This window comes from Hippopotamus amphibius, chromosome 9 (genome assembly GCF_030028045.1).
Source record: "Hippopotamus amphibius kiboko isolate mHipAmp2 chromosome 9, mHipAmp2.hap2, whole genome shotgun sequence".
In the NCBI taxonomy this organism is placed as follows: domain Eukaryota; kingdom Metazoa; phylum Chordata; class Mammalia; order Artiodactyla; family Hippopotamidae; genus Hippopotamus; species Hippopotamus amphibius.
The window spans coordinates 20,692,462-20,716,618 of record NC_080194.1 but is presented as its reverse complement, the minus strand read 5'-3'; the positions used below and the strand labels follow the sequence as shown (position 1 = coordinate 20,716,618).

The 24,157-nt window shown below is 35.2% G+C and overlaps 1 protein-coding gene across 2 annotated transcripts in view; it reads left to right on the top strand.

The window, feature by feature from the left end:
• LUZP2 (leucine zipper protein 2) overlaps positions 1-24,157 on the top strand; it is a 494,920-nt gene that overhangs the window by 212,509 nt on the left and 258,254 nt on the right. Inside the window, exons 2-4 of one of the 2 annotated variants that reach the window (XM_057695976.1) lie at positions 15,158-15,271; positions 18,736-18,806; positions 23,760-23,841. In XM_057695976.1, coding sequence (XP_057551959.1) covers positions 23,767-23,841 — 75 coding nt within the window. In that variant the 5' untranslated portion in view covers positions 15,158-15,271; positions 18,736-18,806; positions 23,760-23,766. Of the gene's footprint in view, positions 1-15,153; positions 15,272-18,735; positions 18,807-23,759; positions 23,842-24,157 lie in introns of both variants that reach the window. The other variant, XM_057695974.1, reaches the window with a different exon arrangement.

Sequence of the window (24,157 nt, the reverse complement as noted above, 5' to 3'; positions counted from 1 at the left end):
ACAAATTAACAGAATTATATGTTATTAAAAAGAATTAATTTCAATAATGGGAAGTTGATGTAATGCAATAATTAATTATACATGTAAGATGAATCAATTTAATTCAACATATTAATAATATAAAAGAAAAAATGTCTATGATTATCTCAACAAATGCATGCGAGACAAATTTTTGCTCTGATGCTGCTAAAGGTAGCATCACAAATTTCTCCAACAGCCTGATGGCTTACAGTAACATTAATTTTTCACACTCAGATTGAAGAATCACTGGGGTGTTTCTGCTTCAGAATATGAATCAAATGCTGTTTTTTTTCTAAAATTATTTTTTCTGAAGAATCTTGAAGTAACAGTAGTGATCTGGGGGAATTTCTTCATGTATCCATTAGCAGGAGAGTAAGAGGCTAAGCTAAATCAGACAAACAGCAATTTAAAGTCTTTGATGGGCCATCCCACTTACATTCCATTGGAATGTCAGATGACCCACTGAATGGTGTGGGGATGTTCATTCTTCCTACATATGCAACGAGGCAAAGGTAGGGAGGAATGAAAGAATTGTGAGTAAATAATATGTACAACAATTAAAAAAAACCCACTCATTTGACAGCTTTCAAATTCCATTCATAACTAAAACAGAGCAGATTTAAGAAACCAAAAATAGAAGGGAACTTTTTACATCTGATTGTTTTTTAAAAAGTGACTAAAAAATCTATAGGAAATACCACATTTGTGTTACTGAAAGCTCTTTCCACTGTCATCTAGAATAAGAAAAGAATGTCTGTATTCCTGCAATCTGGAAAAAGAAAAAGATATTTATATCACCAATTCTATTGAACATTGTAGAATAGCTTCTTGGTTCTGATAACAAAGTAAGATAAAGAACTTAGTAGAAGGGTTAAGTATTGAAAAAAAGAGAAACTATCATTGTTGCAGACAATATGATTATTTCTTTACAAAATACAAAAGATTCTACAGATCATTTCTTAGAATTGAGTTTGCTAAAAGCAAAATCATACATAAAAATCCATCTTTAATATGTCAACAAGATGCAGTTGGAAATGAATGTCTAAAAGGTAAAACGTATAATTAGATAAAAATTCAAATATCTAGATATACAAACTGTACACTTTAAATATATGCAGTTTATTGTATGTCAATTGTATCTCAATAAAAATTCTTAAAGAAAAACAAAATGCAGATGTAAATTTAAGTGATACAAGACCTCTACACAAAAAAACTATAAAATGTTGAGAGAAAACTTAAAAATCTTTAAATAAATAAATGAAATGTTAGACGCCCAAAGGGGCGGAGCGGTGAGGGGAAGGAGGAGAGAAGTGGGGTTTCAACATGGCAGCTGTGGCACTGGCGGTACGGTGACGGCCTGGCCCGGGGCAGGCAGAGTTGGAGGTGGTGGTGTTCGCTCTCCCTAGGGGCCGTCAGGAGCTCAACGGGGACCGAGCTGGGGAGGCCGGTCGGTGGCAGCACTTTTTGGCTTCTGGGACAGCGGTAGCACCGTTCAGGTGGCGCAGTGGTTAAGAATCTGCCTGCCAATGCAGGGGGCATGGGTTCGAGCCCTGCTCTGGGAAGATTCCACATTCCACGGAGCAGCTAAGCCAGTGAGCCACAACTATTGAGCCTGTGCTCTGGAGCCTGTGAGCCACAACTATTGAGCCCATGTGCCTAGAGCCTGTGCTCTGCAACAAGAGAAGCCACTACAATGAGGAACCCACACACCACAATGACGAGTAGCCCCTGCTCACATCAACTAGAGAAAGCCCATGTGCAGCAACAAAGACCCAACACAGCCAATAAATAAAATAAATAAATAAAAAAACCTATGTAATATTATGAATAATAGCTAATTAAAAAAGTAAAGAGTTAAAATAAATGAAATGTATATGAAGTATAAAATTTAGTATTTTTGAAATGTCAGTCTCCATTAATACCCAAACATCTTATTAGTATTGACAGTTATTTTGTTGTTGTTGAAATTGGTATATCCAAACCAAAAGGTATATGGAAATGCAAGGGGCTGTGAAGAGGCAAGAGAATCTTGAAGAAAAAGACAAAATTCAATTTTTCAGACTTCTAGATATCTACATTTCACAATTTTATAAACTACATTAATTAAGAGAAAATGGCATTAACAAAATGATAGACAGGTAGACCAGTTTGATGCATTAAATAATATAGAAACAGGCACTTTTTAATTTAGAAAAGGAATTTATAAAAAATGTCACTGCAAAAAAAAAATTTGTCACTGCAAAATACTAGGAGGTGATTATAGGTACAATAAATGGTGCTGATTCAATTCTGTATACTTATGAAAATAAATGCATCTTGACCCTAACTCACGCAATACAGATCAAAACAATTCCAGGTGGATTGCAGATCTAAAATGTGAAAAGTTAAATGAATAATATAACTAATTAATACAGAAGCTTCTAGAACATAACATAGTAAGTAAGCCTATATTTCTTAATTTGGGTATAAAAGAGACAACTCAATGTAAAAGGTTAATAATTTGGTCTATATTTGTATTATGAATGTCTATTCATCCAAAGACACTATTTAGAAATGGAGATTTCAAGCAGCAGAGTAGGGAATTTTTTCAATGCATTTAACCAACAAATGGCTCCTATTTGGAATACATAAATACCTCCTATGAGTTAAATTAAGCAATGGACAAAAAAAGGGAAAAATGGCAAAAGGCATGAACAAACATTTATAAAAGATAGTATGCAAATAATGTAAAGTACTCACTTTATGAATCACCAGTAAAATCCAAATTATAACTAAATTAAGATACTATTATACAACTACTAGAGTGACTGAAATAAAAAAATATTTACTGACAATACTAGTGTTAAATAAGAATGTGAATTGTACTTCTCCACCTCTCCTACTCTATAGCAGTTTAGAAAATTCTTTGATGGTATTTGCTGAAGTTGAACAAAGGCATACCCTATAGTAAAGCAATTCCATTCTTAGATATATACCCAGCATACATGTATTTATATGTTAAATATAAGGCATATAAAATATTAATAGCAGCATTATTCACAACAGTCAAAAACTGGGGGAAAAAAGCACAGATCTCTGTCAACACTAGAATAGATACATTGAAGCATACTTATTTACTCCTATACCAAGCAGTAATAAAAAATAACAACTATTTCTCTACACAAACATTATGTTGTATTAAACAAATCAAACACAAAAGACATTCAGTGATTGCGCTTATATAAATTTGAAACATAGGCAAATGATTATAAAGTAATAGAAGTCAGAATATTGCTTCTACTTGGAGAGAAGAATAAATGTAATAAGTGGGTGAAGTCAAAGAAAACTTCTAAGGTGCACTTTCTATTTGTACAATTTTTGTCATGGTGCATGAATGGTGCCCTGGGATTGTGCATTTTTGTCCGTATGGATATTATAACTCAATGAAAATTTTATTTAAAAAAATGGTATCACCTGAAAATTACAGCAAACAGTTGCATATATTTTGCTCAGTGGTGAAACATAATTAATACATCTATTTTAAAGCCAAGAGCAAGATAGAAGATGCATTATCACTTTCTCTATTCAACCTTGTTTTGGAGGTCTTAGCCAATGCAATTAGCAAAGAAAAAGAATGTTATACTATTAGGAAAAAAGTGGTTGGTATTATTCAAAAAAAAATTGCTGTCTATTTAAAAAAGCCAAACAAATCAACTGAGTAACAGTAGCACTAATGTTTGCTTAACAAGGTATGTAGAATCAAGATCGACTTAGAAGGTCAATAGCTTTAAAAGAAGCTGGTAAAATCCGTTTAGACAACTGAATGGAAAAAACCATCCATAATAACAGCAATAGGTCTAAAAAGAAATGAATAAGAACTCTACAAAGTAACTGTAAATCATTACTGAATTGTATAAAATAACTAGAATATGTATGAGACACTCCATGCTTCTGGACTGGAAGATGCCTTATTGTTATCTAGTTCCCTAAATATAACTGTAATATGAATGTAATTTTAATTAAATTCCCTGTTGGAATTTTTAAGAAATTGACAAGCTGACTCTAAAATTCACTGAGAAAAACAAATACAGAAAAAATTCAATAAATTTATGAATAACAACAATAGGGTAATAATATCTAGGGAATATCAAAATACAGTGCACAGTTTCAGTAATTAAACCATGATATGGCTCTGAGACAAATTCATCTACAGATCAGAATAGAGAATTCAAAACATACAGTAAAAAGGGATTTGATAGGAAAAATGTCATTTAAAAATCAGTGATGAAAGGATCATCCCAATTATGCTAAAACAATTTGCTATCCACATCTAAGTCATATTCCTTTTACCATAAGTATAAAACATATTCCAAAATTAATTTGGTAGTTTAGTAACAATGAAAAATTAATGCATTTTCATAAACATACACAAACTTTTAAAAAATAATATTAGGGACTTCCTAGGTGGCACAGTGGTAAAGAATCCGCCTGCCAATGCAGGGGACACGGGTTCAAGCCCTGCTCTGGGAAGATTCCACATGCCACAGAGCAACTAAGCCCGTGCGCCACAACTATTGAGCCTGTGCTCTAGAGCCCATGAGCCACAACTACTGAGCCCATGTGCTGCAAATATTGAAGCCCACACGCCTAGGGCCCATGCTCCACAACAAGAGAAGCCATTACAATGAGGAGCCTGCACACCACAATGAAGAGTAGCCCCCACTCTCAGCAACTAGAGAAAGCCCGTGTGCAGCAACAAAGACCCGGCACAGGCAATAAATAAATAAAATAAATAAATAAATTTATAAAAAAAAATAATAATATTAGGATGGAGACGATCCACCTGTGCAAGAAAAATTCATATGCCGTAAAGGAAAATATTTATCTAGAAATATATTTTAAAAATTGTAGGGGATGATAAATTGAAATATCAATAACAGATTTGGAAAATATTTTCTATATGTTAATAATAACAACTAAAAACCATACTGGACACAGTCTACAAATCAGCAGGTTAGATAACTGTTATGGGTTGAATTGTGTCCCCCCAAAATTCATATTGAAGTCCTAACCCCTCATATGTAACATCATTTGGAGATGGGTGTTTGCAGAAGTTATCAAGTTAAAGTGAGGTCATTGGAGTGGGCTCTAAATTAATATAACTGGTGTCCTTATAAAAAGGGAAACTGTGGACATGGAGTCACACATCGAGTACAATGTGAAGAGACATAGGGTGAAGACAGCCATCTGCAAGCCAAGGAGACAGCCCTAGAATAGATCCTTCCCCGACAGCCATCATAAGAAATTAACAACTTGATTTTGGATTTCTAGACTCTAGAATTGTGAGACAGAAATTTCTGCTGTTTGAGTCACGCATCCTGTGGTACCTTGTTATAGCAGCCCCAGGAGAGAAATACAATAACTAATCCAAAATATAAATAGGTAAAAGACCTAAACAGATAACTTATAGAGGAAGAAATACAAGTAATGATTAAAGTAATGAAAATGCAATCAATCTTTCTAAGGAAGTGATTGGAAATTATATCAGAAAGAAGATATCATTGTTCACTCACACCGTCAACGAACATATAAAGGGAGGGAGGACAATTTCCAGTTCAGGTGAAAGTGTTGAGAAGAATATCAGAATACCCTGATAAGAGAATTACAGACTAGCCTAGTTTACAGGAAGGCAATTTACTAGCACCTATCAAAGTTAACATGTCAACTTTGTGGTAAAATATTTCCACTTCAGGGAACGTATGTCATAGAAAACTTTAGGAAAAATATTTTTACGCACTTATATGGACTTCAATACTTTTCAAAAGAGAAAGAAAAATTGAAAAATCTTAAATGTCCAGTGGTGAAATATATTATAGTATGGGTATAATGGATTTTAATACACGTAGACATGGAAAGATCTCCAAGACAAGCCAGTTGCAAAACATGACTACATGAACATTGTAGTTTTTGTTTTATGTTATGGGAAAAAACATGTATTGGAAGATAAACATGCACTCATTTGTAAATGTGAGAAAATCTGATAAGATGTTAACCAATGCTTCTGTCAAGGTAGTTTACTTCTACAGAGTAACTGGTTTCCCCTTTCATAGGTCTTTGAATGATTGAATCTAAAGTGGTGCTAGTTGGACTTCCTAGGTGGCGCAGTGGTTAAGAATCCACCTGCCAATGCAGGGGACACAGGTTCGAGCCCTGCCCTGGGAAGATTCCACATGCCATGGAACAACAAAGTCCATACGCCACAACTATTGAGCCTGTGCTCTAGAGCCCGTGAGCCACAACTATTGAGCCCATGTGCCGCAACTATTGAAGCCCACGTGCCTAGAGCCTGTGCTCCACAACAAGAGAAGCCACTATGATGAGGAGCCTGCGCACCACAATGAAGAGTAGCCCCCGTTCAGAGCAAGCAGATAAAGCCCATGTGCAGCAACGAAGACCCAACGCAGCCAACAAATAAATAAATTTAAAAAATAAAGTGGTGCTAGTAACACTTCTGGCTATATTTTTCTGATAAATGATATACTCATGGTTCTTAGTGTATTTGCCAGCAAATAAAGGAATTAAAATTTGTTCTTTTCCTCATGAAGTTATTTGAAGGCCGAATATGAGAATGGAATCAAAAGATGATTATTAATAATAATAAAGGAATGCTATTCATAATTTTATTTAATGGCAAATAATAAATGGCGAATAAATCCAAATACTGAAAACTTATATATACAACAGTGATGAAAGAAATAACACACAATAAGTTCTGTGGTGGACACAGTGAACTTTTTTTTTTTTAATTTTTTAATTTTTTATTATTTTTTGGGGGTACACCAGGTTCAATCATCTGTTCCCATACACATATCCCCGTATTCCCTCCCTTCCTTGACTCCCCCCCCCCCGAGTCCCCACCACCCTCCCCGCCCCAGTCCTCTAAGGCATCTTCCATCCTCGAGTTGGACTCCCTTTGTTATACAACAACTTCCCACTCACTATTTTACAGTTGGTAATATATATATGTCTGTGCTACTCTCTCGCTTCGTCTCAGTTTCCCCTTCACCCCCTGCCCCCTCCCATACCTCGAGTTCTCCAGTCCATTCTCTGTATCTGCATCCTTGTTCTTGTAACTGAGTTCATCAGTACCATTTTTAGATTCCGTATATGTGAGTTAGCATACAATATTTGTCCTCTCTTTCTGACTTACTTCACTCTGTATAACAGACTCTAGGTCTATCCACCTCATTACATATAGCTCCATCTCATCCCTTTTTATACCTGAGTAATATTCCATTGTATATATATGCCACATTTTCTGTATCCATTCGTTTGTTGATGGGCATTTCGGTTGCTTCCATGTCCTGGCTATTGTAAATAGTGCTGCAATAAACATGATGGTACAAGTTTCTTTTTGGATTATGGTTTTCTTTGGGTATATGCCCAGGAGTGGGATTACTGGATCATATGGTAGTTCTATGTGTAGTTTTTTAAGGAACCTCCAAATTGTTTTCCATAGTGGCTGTACCAACTTACAGTCCCACCAACAGTGCAGGAGAGTTCCCTTTTCTCCACACCCTCTCCAACATTTGTGGTTTCCAGATTTTGTGATGATGGCCATTCTGATTGGTGTGAGGTGATACCTCATTGTGGCTTTGACTTGCATTTCTCTGATGATGAGTGATGTTGAGCATCTTTTCATGTGTTTGCTGGCCATCTGTATGTCTTCTTTGGAGAAATGTCTATTTAGGTCTTCTGCCCATTTGTGGATTGGGTTATTTGCTTTTTTGGTATGAAGCTGCATGAGCTGCTTGTCTATTTTGGAGGTTAATCCTTTGTCTGTTGTTTCATAGGCAATTATTTTTTCCCATTCTGAGGGTTGCCTTTTAGTCTTGTTTATGGTTTCTTTCGCTGTGCAAAAGCTTTTAAGTTTCATGAGATCCCATTTGTTTATTCTTGATTTGATTTCCATGATTCTAGGAGGTGGGTCAAAAAGGATGTTGCTTTGATGGATGTCATAGAGTGTTCTGCCTATGTTTTCCTCTAGGAGTTTTATAGTGTCTGGCCTTACATGTAGGTCTTTAATCCATTTGGAGTTTATTTTTGTGTATGGTGTTAGGAAGTGCTCTAATTTCATTCTTTTACATGTTGCTGTCCAATTTTCCCAGCACCACCTATTGAAGAGGCTGTCTTTTTTCCATTGTATACTCGTGCCTCCTTTGTCAAAGATAAGGTGCCCATATGTGTTTGGGCTTACTTCTGAGTTCTCTATTCTATTCCATTGATCGTCCTTTCTATTTTTGTGCCAGTACCATACTGTCTTGATCACTATGGCCTTGTAGTATAGTTTGAAGTCAGGAAGCCTGATTCCACCAACTCCACTTTTCCTTCTCAAGATTGCTTTGGCTATTCGGGGTCTTTTGCGTTTCCATACAAATCGTAAGATTTCTTGCTCTAGTTCTGTGAAAAATGCCATTGGTAATTTGATCGGGATTGCATTGAATCTGTAAATTGCTTTGGGTAGTACAGACATTTTCACGATGTTGATTCTTCCAATCCAGGAACATGGTATGTCCCTCCATCTGTTTGTGTCATCTTTGATTCCTTTCATCAATGTCTTAAAGTTTTCTGCATACAGATCTTTTGCCTCCTTAGGCAGGTTTATTCCTAGGTATTTTATTCTTTTTGTTGCAATGGTGAATGGGAGAGTTTCCTTAATTTCTCTTTTTGCTCTTCCGTTGTTAGTGTATAGGAATGCAAGAGATTTCTGTGCATTAATTTTGTATCCTGCTACTTTACTAAACTCATCAATGAGTGCTAGCAGTTTTCTGGTAGAGTCTTTAGGGTTTTCTATATATAATATCATGTCATCTGCAAAGAGTGACAATTTTACTTCTTCTTTTCCAATTTGGATTCTTTTTATTTCTTTTTCTTCTCTGATTGCTGTGGCTAAAACTTCCAAAACTATGTTGAATAATAGTGGTGAGAGTGGACACCCTTGTCTTGTTCCTGTCCTTAGAGGGAATTCTTCCAGTTTTTCCCCATTGAGAATGATGTTGGCTTTTGGTTTTTCATATACGGCTTTGATTATGTTGAGGTAATTTCCTTCTATGCCCATTTTCTGGAGAGCTTTTATCATAAATGGATGTTGAACTTTGTCAAAAGCTTTTTCTGCATCTATTGAAATGATCATATGGTTTTTATCCTTCAATTTGTTGATATGATGTATCACGTTGATTGATTTGCGTATATTGAAGAATCCTTGCATCCCAGGGATAAACCCCACTTGATCATGGTGTATGATTTTTTTAATGTGCTGCTGCAGTCTGTTAGCTAGTATTTTGTTGAGGATTTTTGCATCTATATTCATCAGTGATATTGGTCTGTAGTTTTCTTTTTTTGTGCCATCTTTGCCTGGTTTTGGTATCAGGGTGATGGTGGCCTCGTAGAATGAGTTTGGGAGTGCTCCGCCTTCTGCAATATTTTGGAAGAGTTTGAGAAGGATAGGTGTTAACTCTTCTCGAAATGTTTGATAGAATTCGCCCGTGAACCCATCTGGTCCTGGGCTTTTGTGTGTTGGGAGATTTTTAATCACTGCCTCAATTTCCGTACTTGTGATTGGTCTGTTCATGGTTTCTATTTCTTCCTGGTTCAGTCTTAGAAGATTGTATTTTTCTAAGAATGTATCCATTTCTTCCAGGTTATCCAATTGATTGGCATATAGATGCTTGTAGTAGTCTCTCATGATGTTTTGTATTTCTGAGGTGTCCGTTGTGACTTCTCCTTTTTCATTTCTAATTCTGTTGATTTGCATCTTCTCCCTTTTTTTCTTGATGAGTCTGGGTAATGGTTTATCAATTTTGTTAATCTTCTCAAAGAACCAGCTTTTAGTTTTATTTATTTTTCTTATGGTTTCTTTCCTTTCTTTTTCATTTATTTCTGCTCTGATCTTTATGATTTCTTTCTGCTCACTTTGGGGTTTCTTTGTTCTTCTTCCTCTAGTTGTTTTAGGTGTAAGATTAGGTTGTTTATTCGATCATTTTCTTGTTTCTTAAGGTAGGACTGTATTGCTATAAACTTCCCTCTTAGAACTGCTTTTGCTGCATCCCATAGGTTTTGGGTTGTTGTGTTTTCGTTGTCATTTGTTGCTAGATATTTTTTGATTTCCTCTTTGATTTCTTTAGTGATTCCTTGGTTGTTTAAGAGTGAATTGTTTAGCCTCCATGTGTTTGTATTTTTTGCAGTTTTTTTCCTGTAATTGATATCTAGTCTCATGGCGTTGTGGTCTGAGAAGATGCTTGATATGATTTCAGTTTTCTTGAATTTGCTGAGGTTTGATTTGTGACCCAACATGTGATCTATCCAGGAAAATGTTCCGTGTGCACTTGAGAAGAAAGTGTAGTCTGTCGTTTTTGGATGGAATGTCCTATAAATATCAATTAAGTCAAGATGGTCTAATGTGTCATTTAAAGCTTGTGTGTCTTTATTTATTTTCTGTTTGGATGATCTGTCCATTGATGTAAGTGGGGTGTTCAAGTCTCCCACTGTTATTGTGTTACTGTCAATGTCCCCTTTTATAGCTGTTAGCATTTGCCTTATGTATTGAGGTGCTCCTATATTGGGAGCATAGATATTTACCATTGTGATATGTTCTTCTTGAATGGATCCCTTGATCAGTATGTAGTGTCCTTCCTTGTCTCTTGTAATAGTCTTTACTTTCAAGTCTAATTTGTCTGATATGAGTATTGCTACTCCAGCTTTCTTTGGACTTCCATTTGCATGGAATATCTTTTTCCATCCCTTTCCTTTCAGCCTATATGTATCCCTTGGTCTGAAGTGGGTTTCTTGTAGGCAGCATATAGAAGGGTCTTGTTTTTGTATCCATTCAGCCAGTCTGTGTCTTTTGGTTGGAGCATTTAATCCATTTACATTTAAAGTGATTATTGACATGTGTGTTCCAATTACCATTTTCTGAATTGTTTTGGGTTTGTATTTGTAGGTGTTTTCCTTTTCTTGTGTTTCCTACTTAGAGAAGTTCCTTTAGCACTTGTTGTAAGGCTGGTTTGGTGGTGCTGAATTCTCTTAACTTTTGCTTGTCTGGAAAGCTTTTGATTTCTCCCTCAAATCTGAATGAGATTCTTGCTGGGTAGAGTATTCTTGGCTGTAGGTTTCTCTCTTTCAGGACTTTCAGTATATCCTGCCATCCCCTTCTGGCCTGCAGAGTTTCTGTAGAAAGGTCAGCTGTTATCCTGATGGGTTTTCCCTTATATGTTGTTTGTTGCTTTTCTCTTGCTGCTTTTAAAATTTTTTCTTTGTGTTGAATTGTCGTTAGTTTGATTAATATGTGTCTTGGTGTATTTCTCCTTGGGTTTATTGTGTATGGGACTCTCTGTGCTTCTTGGACATGGTGAATTATTTCCTCTCCCATGTTGGGGAAGTTTTCCACTATAACCTCTTCAAATATTTTCTCAGACCCTTTCTTGTTTTCTTCTTCTTCTGGATGCCTATAATTCGAATGTTGGTACATTTAAGGTTATCACTGAGGTCTCTGAGACTGGCTTCTAGTTTTTTTATTCTTTTTTCTTTTTCCTTCTCTGTGGCATTTATTTCCCCCATTCGATCTTCCAACTCACTTATTCGTTCTTCTGCCTCAGTCATTCTGCTGGTTATAGCATCTAGAGTATTTTTAATTTCAGTTATTTTGTTATCCATTGCTGTTTGTTTTTCTGAGTTCTTATGAACTGTTTCTTGTACTTTCTCTAATTTGTTATTGAGATTTTGTATCATTTTTACTATCATTACTCTAAATTCTTTTTCAGGCATTTTTCCTATTTCCTCCTCATTTATTTGGTCTTGTGGGGTTTTTTCCTGCTCCTTTGCCTGCATGGTGTTTCTTTGTTTCCTCACGGTTGTCCAAACTTTTGGGGTTGCTTGTCCTGGCAATAGAGGTGTTTATAGAAGACTGTCCAAGCCTCAGACTAATGCCCAACTATTGGATTAAACGAATATTAAGTCTAGGAAACACATACATGTATAAGACACACAATTACTGAATCCGTTAGGACATAAGGCTCTAGAAAGACCTGACAGAACCCCAGTGTGCTATCAGATATTCAAAGAGAAACCCAGCAGAAATTGACAACTGAAACAGAACAAATCAGAGACAAAAGCAAAAGCAAACAAACAAACAACACCCTACACATGCAAACATTAATCCAGGGAGATTTTGTAAGCTAGGATCAAATATAGAAAAGAGCCAGAGTACCACCAGAGAGAATGGAGATTCTCAGAATGTAATTAGACAACTGTACTAAGAACTAAGATGAAGACAAAAGCCTAATATTAAATACCAAGGCAGTGCGTCATGTGGAGAATAGAGCAAGGAGTCTGAGCAGACCGATAGTGTTGCTTATAAGTATGTTAAGATAAAATAAACTTAAAAAGGCTGGAAGAAAGGGGAACAGGAGAGCGTAATGTGGTTGGAAATATGCAAATAAAAAGAAAGGAATAAAAATGTATAAAAGATAGGGATGAAAGGAAAGTATGAGGGATATATTGTCCATACTACCAAAAACTTAGCGGCTATGTCGGGCTCCCCGCGGTCCTTTCTGGTGTCCCAGGCCGTCTGCTGGTGTTCAGCTGGTTCTCTGTGGGAATTAGTGTGTCCTTCCGTGCATTCCCAATGCATCTGTCCACAGTGAACTTTTAACTATAATATAACAAACTCTTAGCCAATCACTACGTTCTTACAGTATAATGGCAAAGGCACTGGACACTGGAGACAGACTGTTACACTTCCTTAATATGTTCTTGGAAGTTATTATTCCTATGACTCAATTTCTTTAACTGTAAAATGGAATTAATACCAGTGCTTATTAATTCTAGTGCTTATCTCATAGAGTTATTCAGAAGATGAGATGAGTCAATATATATAAGACCATCTTGCATATAATAAATACATTGTCAATGCTTGTAATCTATTATTTGACTTTGCTAGTGAGAATGAAAAAAAAACCTGGGATGTTAATAACTGTTTTATTACTGGCTGATTACTGTTCATCAGTGAAAATCTTAATGCCAGGGAGAAATATTGAGGTTCTTGTAGTGGTGCATTCCAATTTCCTTCAAACAAGAAGAAAATGAAGAGTGCTAGAAACCTGAATTTAAAAAATGTGAAAAGGTAAAGAATTGTAATAGAGACCTATTATAGATGGCATGAATTTATTAGTCATGACTAAGGCCATTGGTGGACCCAGTTCCTTTATAATTCTGCAGAAAGACTATAAATTCATCAAATTCCTCAGTCATAAAAATTTATTATTTTAAAAAATGAGTTACCTACCATGGAAAAGATTTACATAAATTGCTCCATCTAACACATGACAATCTGTGTGAGGTCATGTAGGATTGCATTTTGCAAACAAAGAAACTAAAGATGAGAGAATTTGAGCCATTTTCCTACAGGTTTAATATTGAACTTGTCAACCCAACTTTCACTAAAGAACTATTCATGCAAAGGATTCTCTATCAGTGCAGGGCTGCATTTAACTGTTGCCTAAACCAGAGACATGGCAACATTAGTAACTAACTTCTTCCCGCTCTTTCCCTATCACACACACACACACACAAAATAAAATTTTTAATTAAATATTATTAATTCAATTTTGTATGTCTTGCTGAAATCAATCCAAGCTTCCCTTTCTCTACTGCTTCTAATCTAATTTAGGCCACTGCAGTCTTTTCCCTAGATTATTGCAGTGGTAACTTCCTTAACAACCTCCTTTTTCTGTCCTCCAGTGCATTTCCCAGTTTTTAGCTGGCGAAATCTTTCCAAAATGTAGAGCTGACCATGTCACTCTCTGCTTAAAACCCTTCAATTGCTTCCCCTTGTTTCCAAAACTGTGCCCATACTAACCATCATTTAAGAGTCTTGTATATGTCTGCTCATGCTCTCCACATCCTCATGTCAGCAGCAAGTCTCCCTCCCTCTCATTTTCTACTCCAAACCTTCTGACATTTATGCACTTACTTTTTAATTTAGTGAGCTCATTTTCATTAGTATTTACACATGCTTTCCCCTTTCATATAGCTTATTTCCACTACTTATATTTCAAAGCGCATGTATCTTATATTACTTTTACCAGGAAGTGTTCCCTGGATTCGTGACTCTAATCTTTACTCGTGTGTGTGACAATTAATCATTTTTAACCTTTCCCTATCAGGTATAGGTCTAGCCTGCACTGACAACTATTTCCTTGTCTACATTCTTCCCCCACACATACACACTTGCTATAACATATACAAATACACGCACACACACACAAACACACACACTACTTGTTCATTTATTCCTTGAGTAGCACCTTAGGGTAATAATTTTTCTGTGGACAGTCTTTTATATTGGCAAGGTTGGAATTACTTGTCTTATTATCTTTCAAAGACCATATGAGTAAAACAGAAAAAAAAGTTTATATATATATATATATATATATATATATATGACAGTGAGATATCTTTCATGGTTATAGTTAACAAGTCTGTTCAAATTTCACTGCAAGTAATTACTGTAGTTATTGACTGATTTTTAGAGGTATTTTGCTTCTTCCAATACTTCTTTAATAGCAGTAGAGATTTGGAAAGGGGTGTCTTTTTCAATGCACTTCATTCCCTACAAACCAACGGTGAATGAAAGCCCCTCCATCATTCTGTTCTCGTTCTACCCCCAAGTGTATCCCCCCGCCCCACCGCCAATGTCAGAACCTATCTACATCTCTGAGCTACATTTGTGCAAATCATATCTCCTGCTGTAAAACTTCAGGAACCTTAGAAAAAAGTGTGATAATGTCATGGAAAATATCTGTTTTCCAAGAGGTATCTAATAAACTATGTTATACATTCAAAAAATGTACAATGTTTTTCTGGAAAATCTCTGTGGCCTGTATGGTCCTCAGTGCAAAACGAAACCTTTTTCTAAAAACTGACTTTTCAATTTTCCCTCTTTAGATGAGCTAACAAAAACAAAACATTCTCGTAATTAAGGTTTCTGTTCATCTAGATTTTGCTTAAAATGCGAGGATTTGTAATTATGGCGAAAGTGGCTACAGTCAAGTGGAAGCATTTGGGGGGCCCTCATGCCTTTTCTTTCTGTGTTAGACAGGACTATGAAGAGCTAGAAAAGCAGCTGAAGCAAGTCTTTAAGGAGCGAAGCACCATCCTCCGTCAGCTGACAAAGACATCAAGAGAACTTGATGGAATTAAAATCAACCTTCAGGTGAGATGAAAACTAATTTTCTCAGTAGCAAATGATAAGGAGTCACCTGGTTTGTCTCAGTGCATTAACGTGTGAAGACGTCTGCATTTTTTTAAGCCAGTTTTACATATATTTCTGGGCTTGAACATGGGAGTTATTTTTTATTATTATAAGAGCTTTGAAAAGAAATGTCATTTGAAATGCAGTCTGAGAATCTATGGTTCGCAAATGCAGGAATGAGAAAATTGTGTGCTTGGCAAAGCCATCAATTTCTCATGGCTTCAAAGATCAGTTTGACCCTTGTGTTTTTTTGTATTACAAAATGATGAAAAACAATTATGATCAAGAGTTAAATGAATATAGCAATGATCTCTAGAAAGGAACTTTAAATTCCACAATGGATAGTTCTGAAAATTCTTTAATAAACCCCATTACTAAAATGGGTTAATGCCTTACAAAGAAGAGTGTCATCTGTAAAAATGTATTAGCACTCAGTGAAATCTCCGATACCAAAAAAAAATCGATCTCTGATAAGAAAAGTTTCTGAAATATCTGAGAATATATTTTGATATTTTCCTTTAACATCGTATTTATTGAATGCATACTGTATACTAAAAGCTTTGCATAGGATTTAAGTCTCATAATATATCAATGAGGGTAGGCATTGTAAATGTGATTTTTCTTGTTATACATAAGGAATCATGCTTGAATGTCACAAAAGAAACCAGAGTTTAAATGCAGGCAATCTGACTCTAGAGCCAGTCTGTTAGTTATTGCACTGAATCATGTTTCTTAACCTGTGTAATCGCCATTGCTCTTAGCTTTCTAGTCCCATGATGATGATGATGGTGTCAGTAACCACTGCAGTTAATTGAATGTGGTCTCTTGTGTTAGGAGCTCTTTCTCCAAGTTTTAATTAATTTTCACATGATAATTATGCAATGATTAGTATTAGTCTCATTTTATAGGTAAGAAAATAGAGTTAAGAAAGGGCTCAGAGACTAAGAGCACAAAGAAAGTTAGGAGGTTGGTCTGATATTTTGAACCTGACACCCAAGCTCTTGTTCCAGAAGATGTATTACATCTTGGGAACATGAAAATAGCAGAAAAATCACTCACACTCCAATAGGACACAGTGACAGGTAGCAAGATGGTAACAGTTCAGGAATAACAGTTGTATAGTAGAACTATGCATGCGTCCCTTAGTAGGGACGCACTGAATAAGATGAAAATGAGTGCATGTTGATTTCCATAGGAAGCTGATACCAGAACTGCACCTTTTCATTAAATAGAAATTCTTAAGTTTTATGAAACTGTGAAGAATATTTAAGGTACTTGCACCTTCTTAGAGGCATGGAACACCTGGCATATTGAGAATTTTTCAAGCATGTGGTGAAATAAATGCCCAAGAGTGTCAGTATTTACAGTATTTCCAGGACACTCAGTCTCTCTATACCTGTAGCCTAAGTTAAGACATCTAATTACAGTCTAGGAAATGACATGAAAGAAATGTACAATTTTTTGTAGTTATCTTTTTGAAATGGTAAAAATTCAGTCACTAAATGTAATTGCAATTTTTAAATGCTTTTTATTTTGTGCCAGTCATTGTACAAGGTGAATTTTTAATTTTTTCTTATTAAATCCCCTTAATACTTCACAAAATTAAGATAATATTTCACTCCTTGTAAAATGAGGAAACAAGACTCAAATAAGCCACAGAAATTTCCCAAAGTCATCCATCTAATAAATGGTGACTACAGGTTTCAAACTTGTAAATGACTATATTGCCCCTTGTACATATGTTTGTTTCCAATGGGGCTGCACGAAGACATGAGGTTTGAAAATCTTGTTCATCTCGGAAACCATAGCACCTGAATGGCATGGTAATATAGATCAATCAGTAAACACCGTGTTGATTAATTAGTAAGTATATCGATCTTTGGTATCCTCAAAGCCATCAAAATTATTTTCCAAGACGTACATCTCACTTCTCTGCACATCGCTAGAGAAATAATAAACAAGTGCTCTCCTGTTCTTTAACTGGATACACTTTGCAGACCTCCATCTGCATACCTACTCTTTTCACCTTTTCATTTCTTTATCTCGTGTGTTTTATTTTTTTTAATTTCTTGAGAAAGGCTGGTGACCTTTTAATCTTGGTTTCCTTTATGATACCTAGAGTATAGCAGATGGTCAAATGAATAAGCATATTTTTTTGTATGTTTCACCAAGTGATTTCACACATTATCCCCTTTGAGTTTTCCAATAACTGTCTACTGTAGACTTTTCAAAATTTTAATCCTGCTTTTTATCATATAAAGAAGTCAAAGGGCAGATTTTTTAAACTGCCCCAGGTCACATGGCCATGATGCACTTGAAACTGTAAATCCCATGATTGGTGATTTCCCCTCACCAGCCCCTCTTCCTGTTTTGTTTGTATTTTATGTCAAGCTATTCTTTCCAAATAAACAGAGCACCTTTTTGGAGGGCTGCTTCCTAATAATGACCTCAGTCAATTATTTTAGGGAAGATGCTTCTTTTGTGAAGTTTGCCCCACCACATCCCTATCAGAAAGCTTAGCTTACTATATGAAAATTGTTTCTAGCATTAGGCTGAAAAAATGTTGAAGGCAGACACCATGCCTTTGTTGTTGAATAAATATTAAGTAAACAAAGTGTGTGCTATTCTTGTTATTGTCAATTCCTTGCCTATCATACTTGCTCTTCCTACAAACAATATTGTCTCTGTTTCAACTTTTAATATCAAGAAGGATATGTTACCCTATTAAATAGTTTATTGAGTAAAAATAAGAAAGTTCTTAGGGGAGGCTTAACAGATTATCTAATGAGCAAAGCTCAGTGGACTTTTCCATTTTGATTTATGGTCTGTCTAATGCTGAATTTGCCAGAGTAAATAAACACTAATGATGGAGGTGGTATTTTTTCTTTAATACATAGTCTATATAGAACAATTACAGTTTTAAATGTCCCTAGTTTTTCTATGTATTCGAGTGCATTACTCATAAATAATAAATAGGCAAGACCAAACAGGTGCATGCTATTTGACTGCTTTGATTTTGAATGTATTATTACTTAGCTTATTTAGGAGGTCTTTTATGTCCCCTCATGTTTGTAGAAACTATGCCAGAACAAGTTTAACATGCATGCAGAGAACATAGTAAAACTTCAAATGAAAAGCAGATGATATATTTTATATTCACTTATAAAGAGACCTAGATATTTGGGTAGTACTTTCTCCTCCATTGAACCTCTAAAGGCTGAAACTCAGTTCATTCCCTTTCACTCACCATGTAGCACTTGCACCAGTTGGTGTCGTAAATTGTGCATCCTGAGAGCCATGGCGACCATCGTGGCCTCATTTGCACATCCTATTTCAGGGTACACCTGTGCCATAAACACAAAAGTAGGGTGAGCTTCAATTTATCTCCTGAATAAGACTTCCTTTTCCCACTTTTTTTTTATCAGAATTTGAAAAATGATGAGAAATCTGCCAAAACTGATGTTCAGAAGCTTCTGGAAATCGGTCAGAAACAAAGGTAAGGCTGTGTTTTCCTTTTATTTTCTCAATTATTTTTCTCCATACCCCAACTCCATTCAGAGACCTCACAATAATTTTATTCCAAATGCATTCATTTCTTTATATTCTTACTTACACTTTAATGTATGAGAAACTTGTTCAAATGCAGATCCTTATAAAATAAATGTAGGGTGGCACTTGAGATTCTGCATTTCCAACACGTTTCCTGGTGATGCATGATGCCAATACTGATGCTGCTTGTCTGCAGATCTCAGTTCAACTGTTAAGGATCTAGAGTACTTTCCTCTATTCTCTTAGTAAAATGGATGCATATAAGTCTGCCCATCAATAGACAGATCCAATAACATTGACATCAGTGAACCATTTTTAATAGTATCAAAACTTGACCATGGTGATAATGGTGGGGGTGGAAAGGAATGGGATAATCTTAATAACATAGTAGAATTAGAACAATTTTCTTACTTTTTACCTGTTTATTTTTGAAGGAAGTGAATTATGAGCTAGATTTCTATGCTGTATTAAAAAAAATATATGACTTGAAACTGCTTCTCAAAGAAAAAAAAGCCAAGTTATTTTAAGGTAGAAACGAACTAACATTTGTTATTTGTTATACATTTACTAGAGGCTCTGCTAGATGCTTTACATATTTTTTCTTGCTTCAACACCATAATTATAGATATTATTGTCCTCCTTTAGTAAATAGAAAACTCTTGCTCAAAATGCTTAAGTAAATTGCTGAGAGTTGTGTTAATTGGAATTTGCTCTGCTGTGTCTTACCCGTAGCCATACCCTTTTCAGTTGGTTTACTGATCCAAAGTAAAAAGCTATTTAAAAAGCTGACAGACACTACACTATGTAGTCTCTTCTCACCATCTTGTATCTTCTCCACTGTCCTTGCCTCTTGACTCAGAAACCTCGTGTCATTGAGTCAATGACATGTTAAAAATATCAAATCAAGCATCTTACATTGACTCTTTTTATTATTTAAATGAAATCATTGTTTCTTAAACATGAAATTCTCCCCAAAGTCCAATATTAAAAAGATCTCATGTAAAATATGGGTCTGAGCATGTTTCCAAAAGTACATCATTTTAAACAATTTTATTGATTTGAAATAATCCGCCTTTTAAAACACCTGTGCTAAATATCACACAAGTATTTGTGGTTCACTGAGTTAGTGGAGAATCATAAACAACATTTTTGATAGAAATAGCTAATCAAAACAGACCAAGAGTCATTGAAAATTATTACTTTTTGTAGAGTCTTCCATGTTGGGAAAAGATAATAAGCAAAAACCTAAAAATAGAAATGACTTCTGCATAATGCATGTGTAACATCAGTGACAGAGTTGCAGTGACTGAAGAAGACAGAGTGAGTCAGGGAAGATCAGAAAATAAAGCTGTTGTACATAGACTGGGACCACTCTTAAAGGATGGCTTCAGCATAAGCAACAGAAAACCAGCTTAGGGAGTTCTGTAAAAGAATGATATAATTAAAAAGTATTTTAGGGGAATTATTCTGACAACATTGTTCAAGGCAGAAAGAAAGAGACATAGACCAAGTTAAGGAAAAGTGGCTTAAAGAAGAGGACAGAGAGATTTCATCAGTGAAGACCATGGGGTGAAAGAGCAGCAAAGTCAGCCTTTCTTTATTGCAGGAGAGACATAGATGAAGAGACACGCTTATGCATGATGTGGATATGGAAAAACCTATTCCTTTAGTTTGTTGATACTTTTTAAATTGTCTATGGCTACTTCTATATGACACACAAAATATCCAGGCAAATGAGGTTAAAGTTATTAAGAATTTCAGGTCATCATCTATACATTTGGCATGAAATGCAAATGGCCAGATGATGGACCAGGTCTTTCAATGAATGGATTAAATGGAGCAGATATTTTGGTATTGTGGTTTCAGAGTTTTATCCAAAATTATAAAATTTGTTTAAAATGCATAACTTGTGTAATGTACACAAAGTCAGAATGGAAAATTCAATAAATCCTAACAATAGCTGATTTCTCAAAAGTATAATACATTTGATGTATTATTTTTTCTGTTTAGTTAGAGATATAAAAAATCATGGTTATCTGAATATGAAGAAGGCTGTGTATCTCATCTCCAAAATGAGACTTAAAGGTAAAAGAGAAAAAAAATCATCTCAGAGGATTAATCAAAAGTATTAACTGATTGCAAATTTAGAAGTATTATCAGAACCTGAAAGACTAAAATGTATAGCAGATTCTGAGAAGGCAGTTTGGACTCTGTGTACTAATGGACTTTATCGAGTTCTCTGAAAAGGAAAAGGATGCCTGGGATAGCAGCAAGGTTTCTATCTGTGATGTTAGGACAATACAATCTGAGAACCATTCAAAAAAATTACCTTCCTGTGCGGTGAGGTATTTTTATATTTATAATTTGGAATGGAAGATGTGTCAAACAGCTGCCTTTTAAAATCCCTCATAACCATGAAATAATATGCTAAAATGTACTCAATATCTGAGAAATCTATCACAGTGTCACTGGAGCGAACAGTTCTTTAGAATTCAAGTTTCAGTTCAGTGCCAAACATGGCCCTAGAGTTTGTACAAATCCCAGTCGGTGGAGGGAGGGGTGGTCCATGAGCAAGTCAGCAAGCATTTCTCATTGGAGTAGAACTTAGCAAGTTGTGGGACGGGAGTTTGGGGCCACCTAAAGCATGAGAGCAGTGAGAATGTGCAGAAATAAGCCTGAAAAACAGAAGAGGAGATGGAGAGATTCAGAAGTTTCAAAAGGCCCACTTTGCCATTCTGTCTAATAGCTTTCCTTGCCATGAAAATGTGCAGAATTCTCTGCCTTTTTCAGTTTTTGTTAACAGCTTCTGCAGTTTATTTTTGTCTTTCTCCCTATTGCCTATAGATGTCAGTATGTGGGCATTTTTTAATACATATATATGTGTGTGTATATATATATATATACACACACACACACGTATATAAACATATTTTAATTTTTATAAACTATATAATATTTTATAATTTAATTTTAAACTATATGTATCCATTTAAAATAAAAATGAGAATTTTAAAATCCAGAAATAATGAATAATTATAAGATTTTATTATAACTTTTTTCTAGTTGGAAATATAATAGTCCCTGTTGCATTTTTATTCAATACTTATTGAAGATTTTAGTGTTAGGGACAGAATGTAGATCCTTCCTTCCTTCCTTCTTTCTCTCTCTCTGTCTGTCTCCCTCAACAGAGGTAGTACAATGACTCTAGAATTTGAGCACATATGCTCCAGAATACAATTCCACCACCTGTCTGTGTATCAGTTTTCCATTTGTAATATAGTGTTACATTTTGATGTGAAGTTTGTGGAGTGCCTGGTATACCCTAAGCCTAGAATATATGTAGATATTACTATTATTTTATATTACATTATGCCACAAATGCTCTTTATGGAAAATATGCGAAGAAATAGTGGAAGTCCAGATTTTATGTTCATATGTGAAACAATTCTGATAAATGAAACCTATTTGAGGCAGTAATGGAAGCTGAGACAAAATCCACTTTAAGCAAAAGTATGTTAAAGCTTTACCCAAACAAGCATAAATCATTTAGAAACCAAAGTGACTGTAATTATTTTATAATTTGTTTCCGTTATATTTTGCTTTGATAAACAAAATTCAAATTGTTTCTGGTAATCACATAGACTCTCACAGATATTCCTGAAATTGAAAGTGGGAACTAAGAATTTCTAAAGTAAGAAATCTGGGGGCACTGTTAAGTCCTTCTGGTTGAAAGAGCAGCTTGTGGTGGTCAAGGATCGAACACAGGAATGTCGAGTGGTGCCAGTAGTTGTGGTAATGATCTCATGTGTATTAAGTGATTATTTTCCAGGCATTTGCTAAGCAATTTGCCTACATTATATCTTCTAAGCCTCACTACAAACCTATGAGGTAGTTCCATCATTATGCCCTTTTTATAGATGAAAAAAATGAGCCTAAGAGTGTACTCTCCTATCCCATAGTCTCTTTATTACACACCAAGAAAATATTTATGTTCAGAAGTTGTCTTTTGGCACTAGACTGGAAATTTTAGTTTGCGTGCTGGTAAGAGTAGAAAAGGTTTCTGGCTGGTTATTGCTATTGCTTTGAGGGAGTTTATTCCTCTAGCCATACTTAACACACACCTACATACACACTCACTCATGTGCTGTTATCTGCTATCTGAACTTTTTGAAGTGATTGCTTAGGTGATAAATGAAAGCACAGAAAGATTATAAAATTTATCATATTTGAGAAAATCCTAAACCTTTGAGGAGAATGCATATTTATGAAAATATTTATGTTTTTAATGTGAGACAAGGTCCATATGTTCTGGTGAGCTTGAGATACAATGTGTAAATATATGTGCAGACATGTATTTTTTATTATCCCCAATAAATGAGACAACTTTCACATTAGAAATGTCTTTTTTTCCTTTGTTTTTACAAAAAGTCTCAGACCTTATACAGGATGTCTAAAATACAATGCTTTAGAATTAGTCAGTTAGGAGCATCAAAGGGAATGATAATTGTATCCTCTCAGCAAGTCTATGGTAACTTTTTTTTTCTAAACAGCATGTTCACACCCTGGCATGCTGTCACTAAAATTAGCTTTCCAACTCTAATTATTATATCAGTTTAACACATTATGCAGCTCACAGATGATTCACACAGTGGGATTTTTATAAGACACAATAGCAAGGCAATTTCCCTTAAATATAGCTTTCTTTTAGTGCTGGCATGGGAGAGAAGACTATTACCAGAGTCCTGAGTTACATCTTGTATGTTTAACTGTGTCGCTATACATTCTAGTTATCTATTTCCTAAATGTATATATATAGCAAAACCTCCTTTCATAGTGTACATAGGAAGTAACAGAATTATATCATGTCTCTCTTTTTGCTCTCTATTTTCTACTAAACAAGAGAACAAATGAAGTCTCTCCAGGAGGCCCTGGAAAATCAGCTTAAAGAGACAACTGAGAAAGCAGAAAAACAACAGGCTACTGTAAGTATTTCTTTTTTGTGTTCTTTGCTTTGGGAATGGAAAATAGTTAATTTCTTTTCCTAAAATCACTATGGAACAAACACACCTGTAACAAATAAAAATGAAAATACAATAAAGAAAACACAATCATGAAGATTATAAAAATACTTGGTCAGCATTCATTTCAAAAAAAGGTATTTTTGTTGTATTTGATTCTTAGGGGTCTTCTTATTCCCAACCCTTATTTATGGATGAAAAACTATAGGAAGAGTGCTGGTGTCAGGCTCTTGAATTTTGGGGTGTGACCTCGAATTAAGCTATACAGATCCCTAAGCTA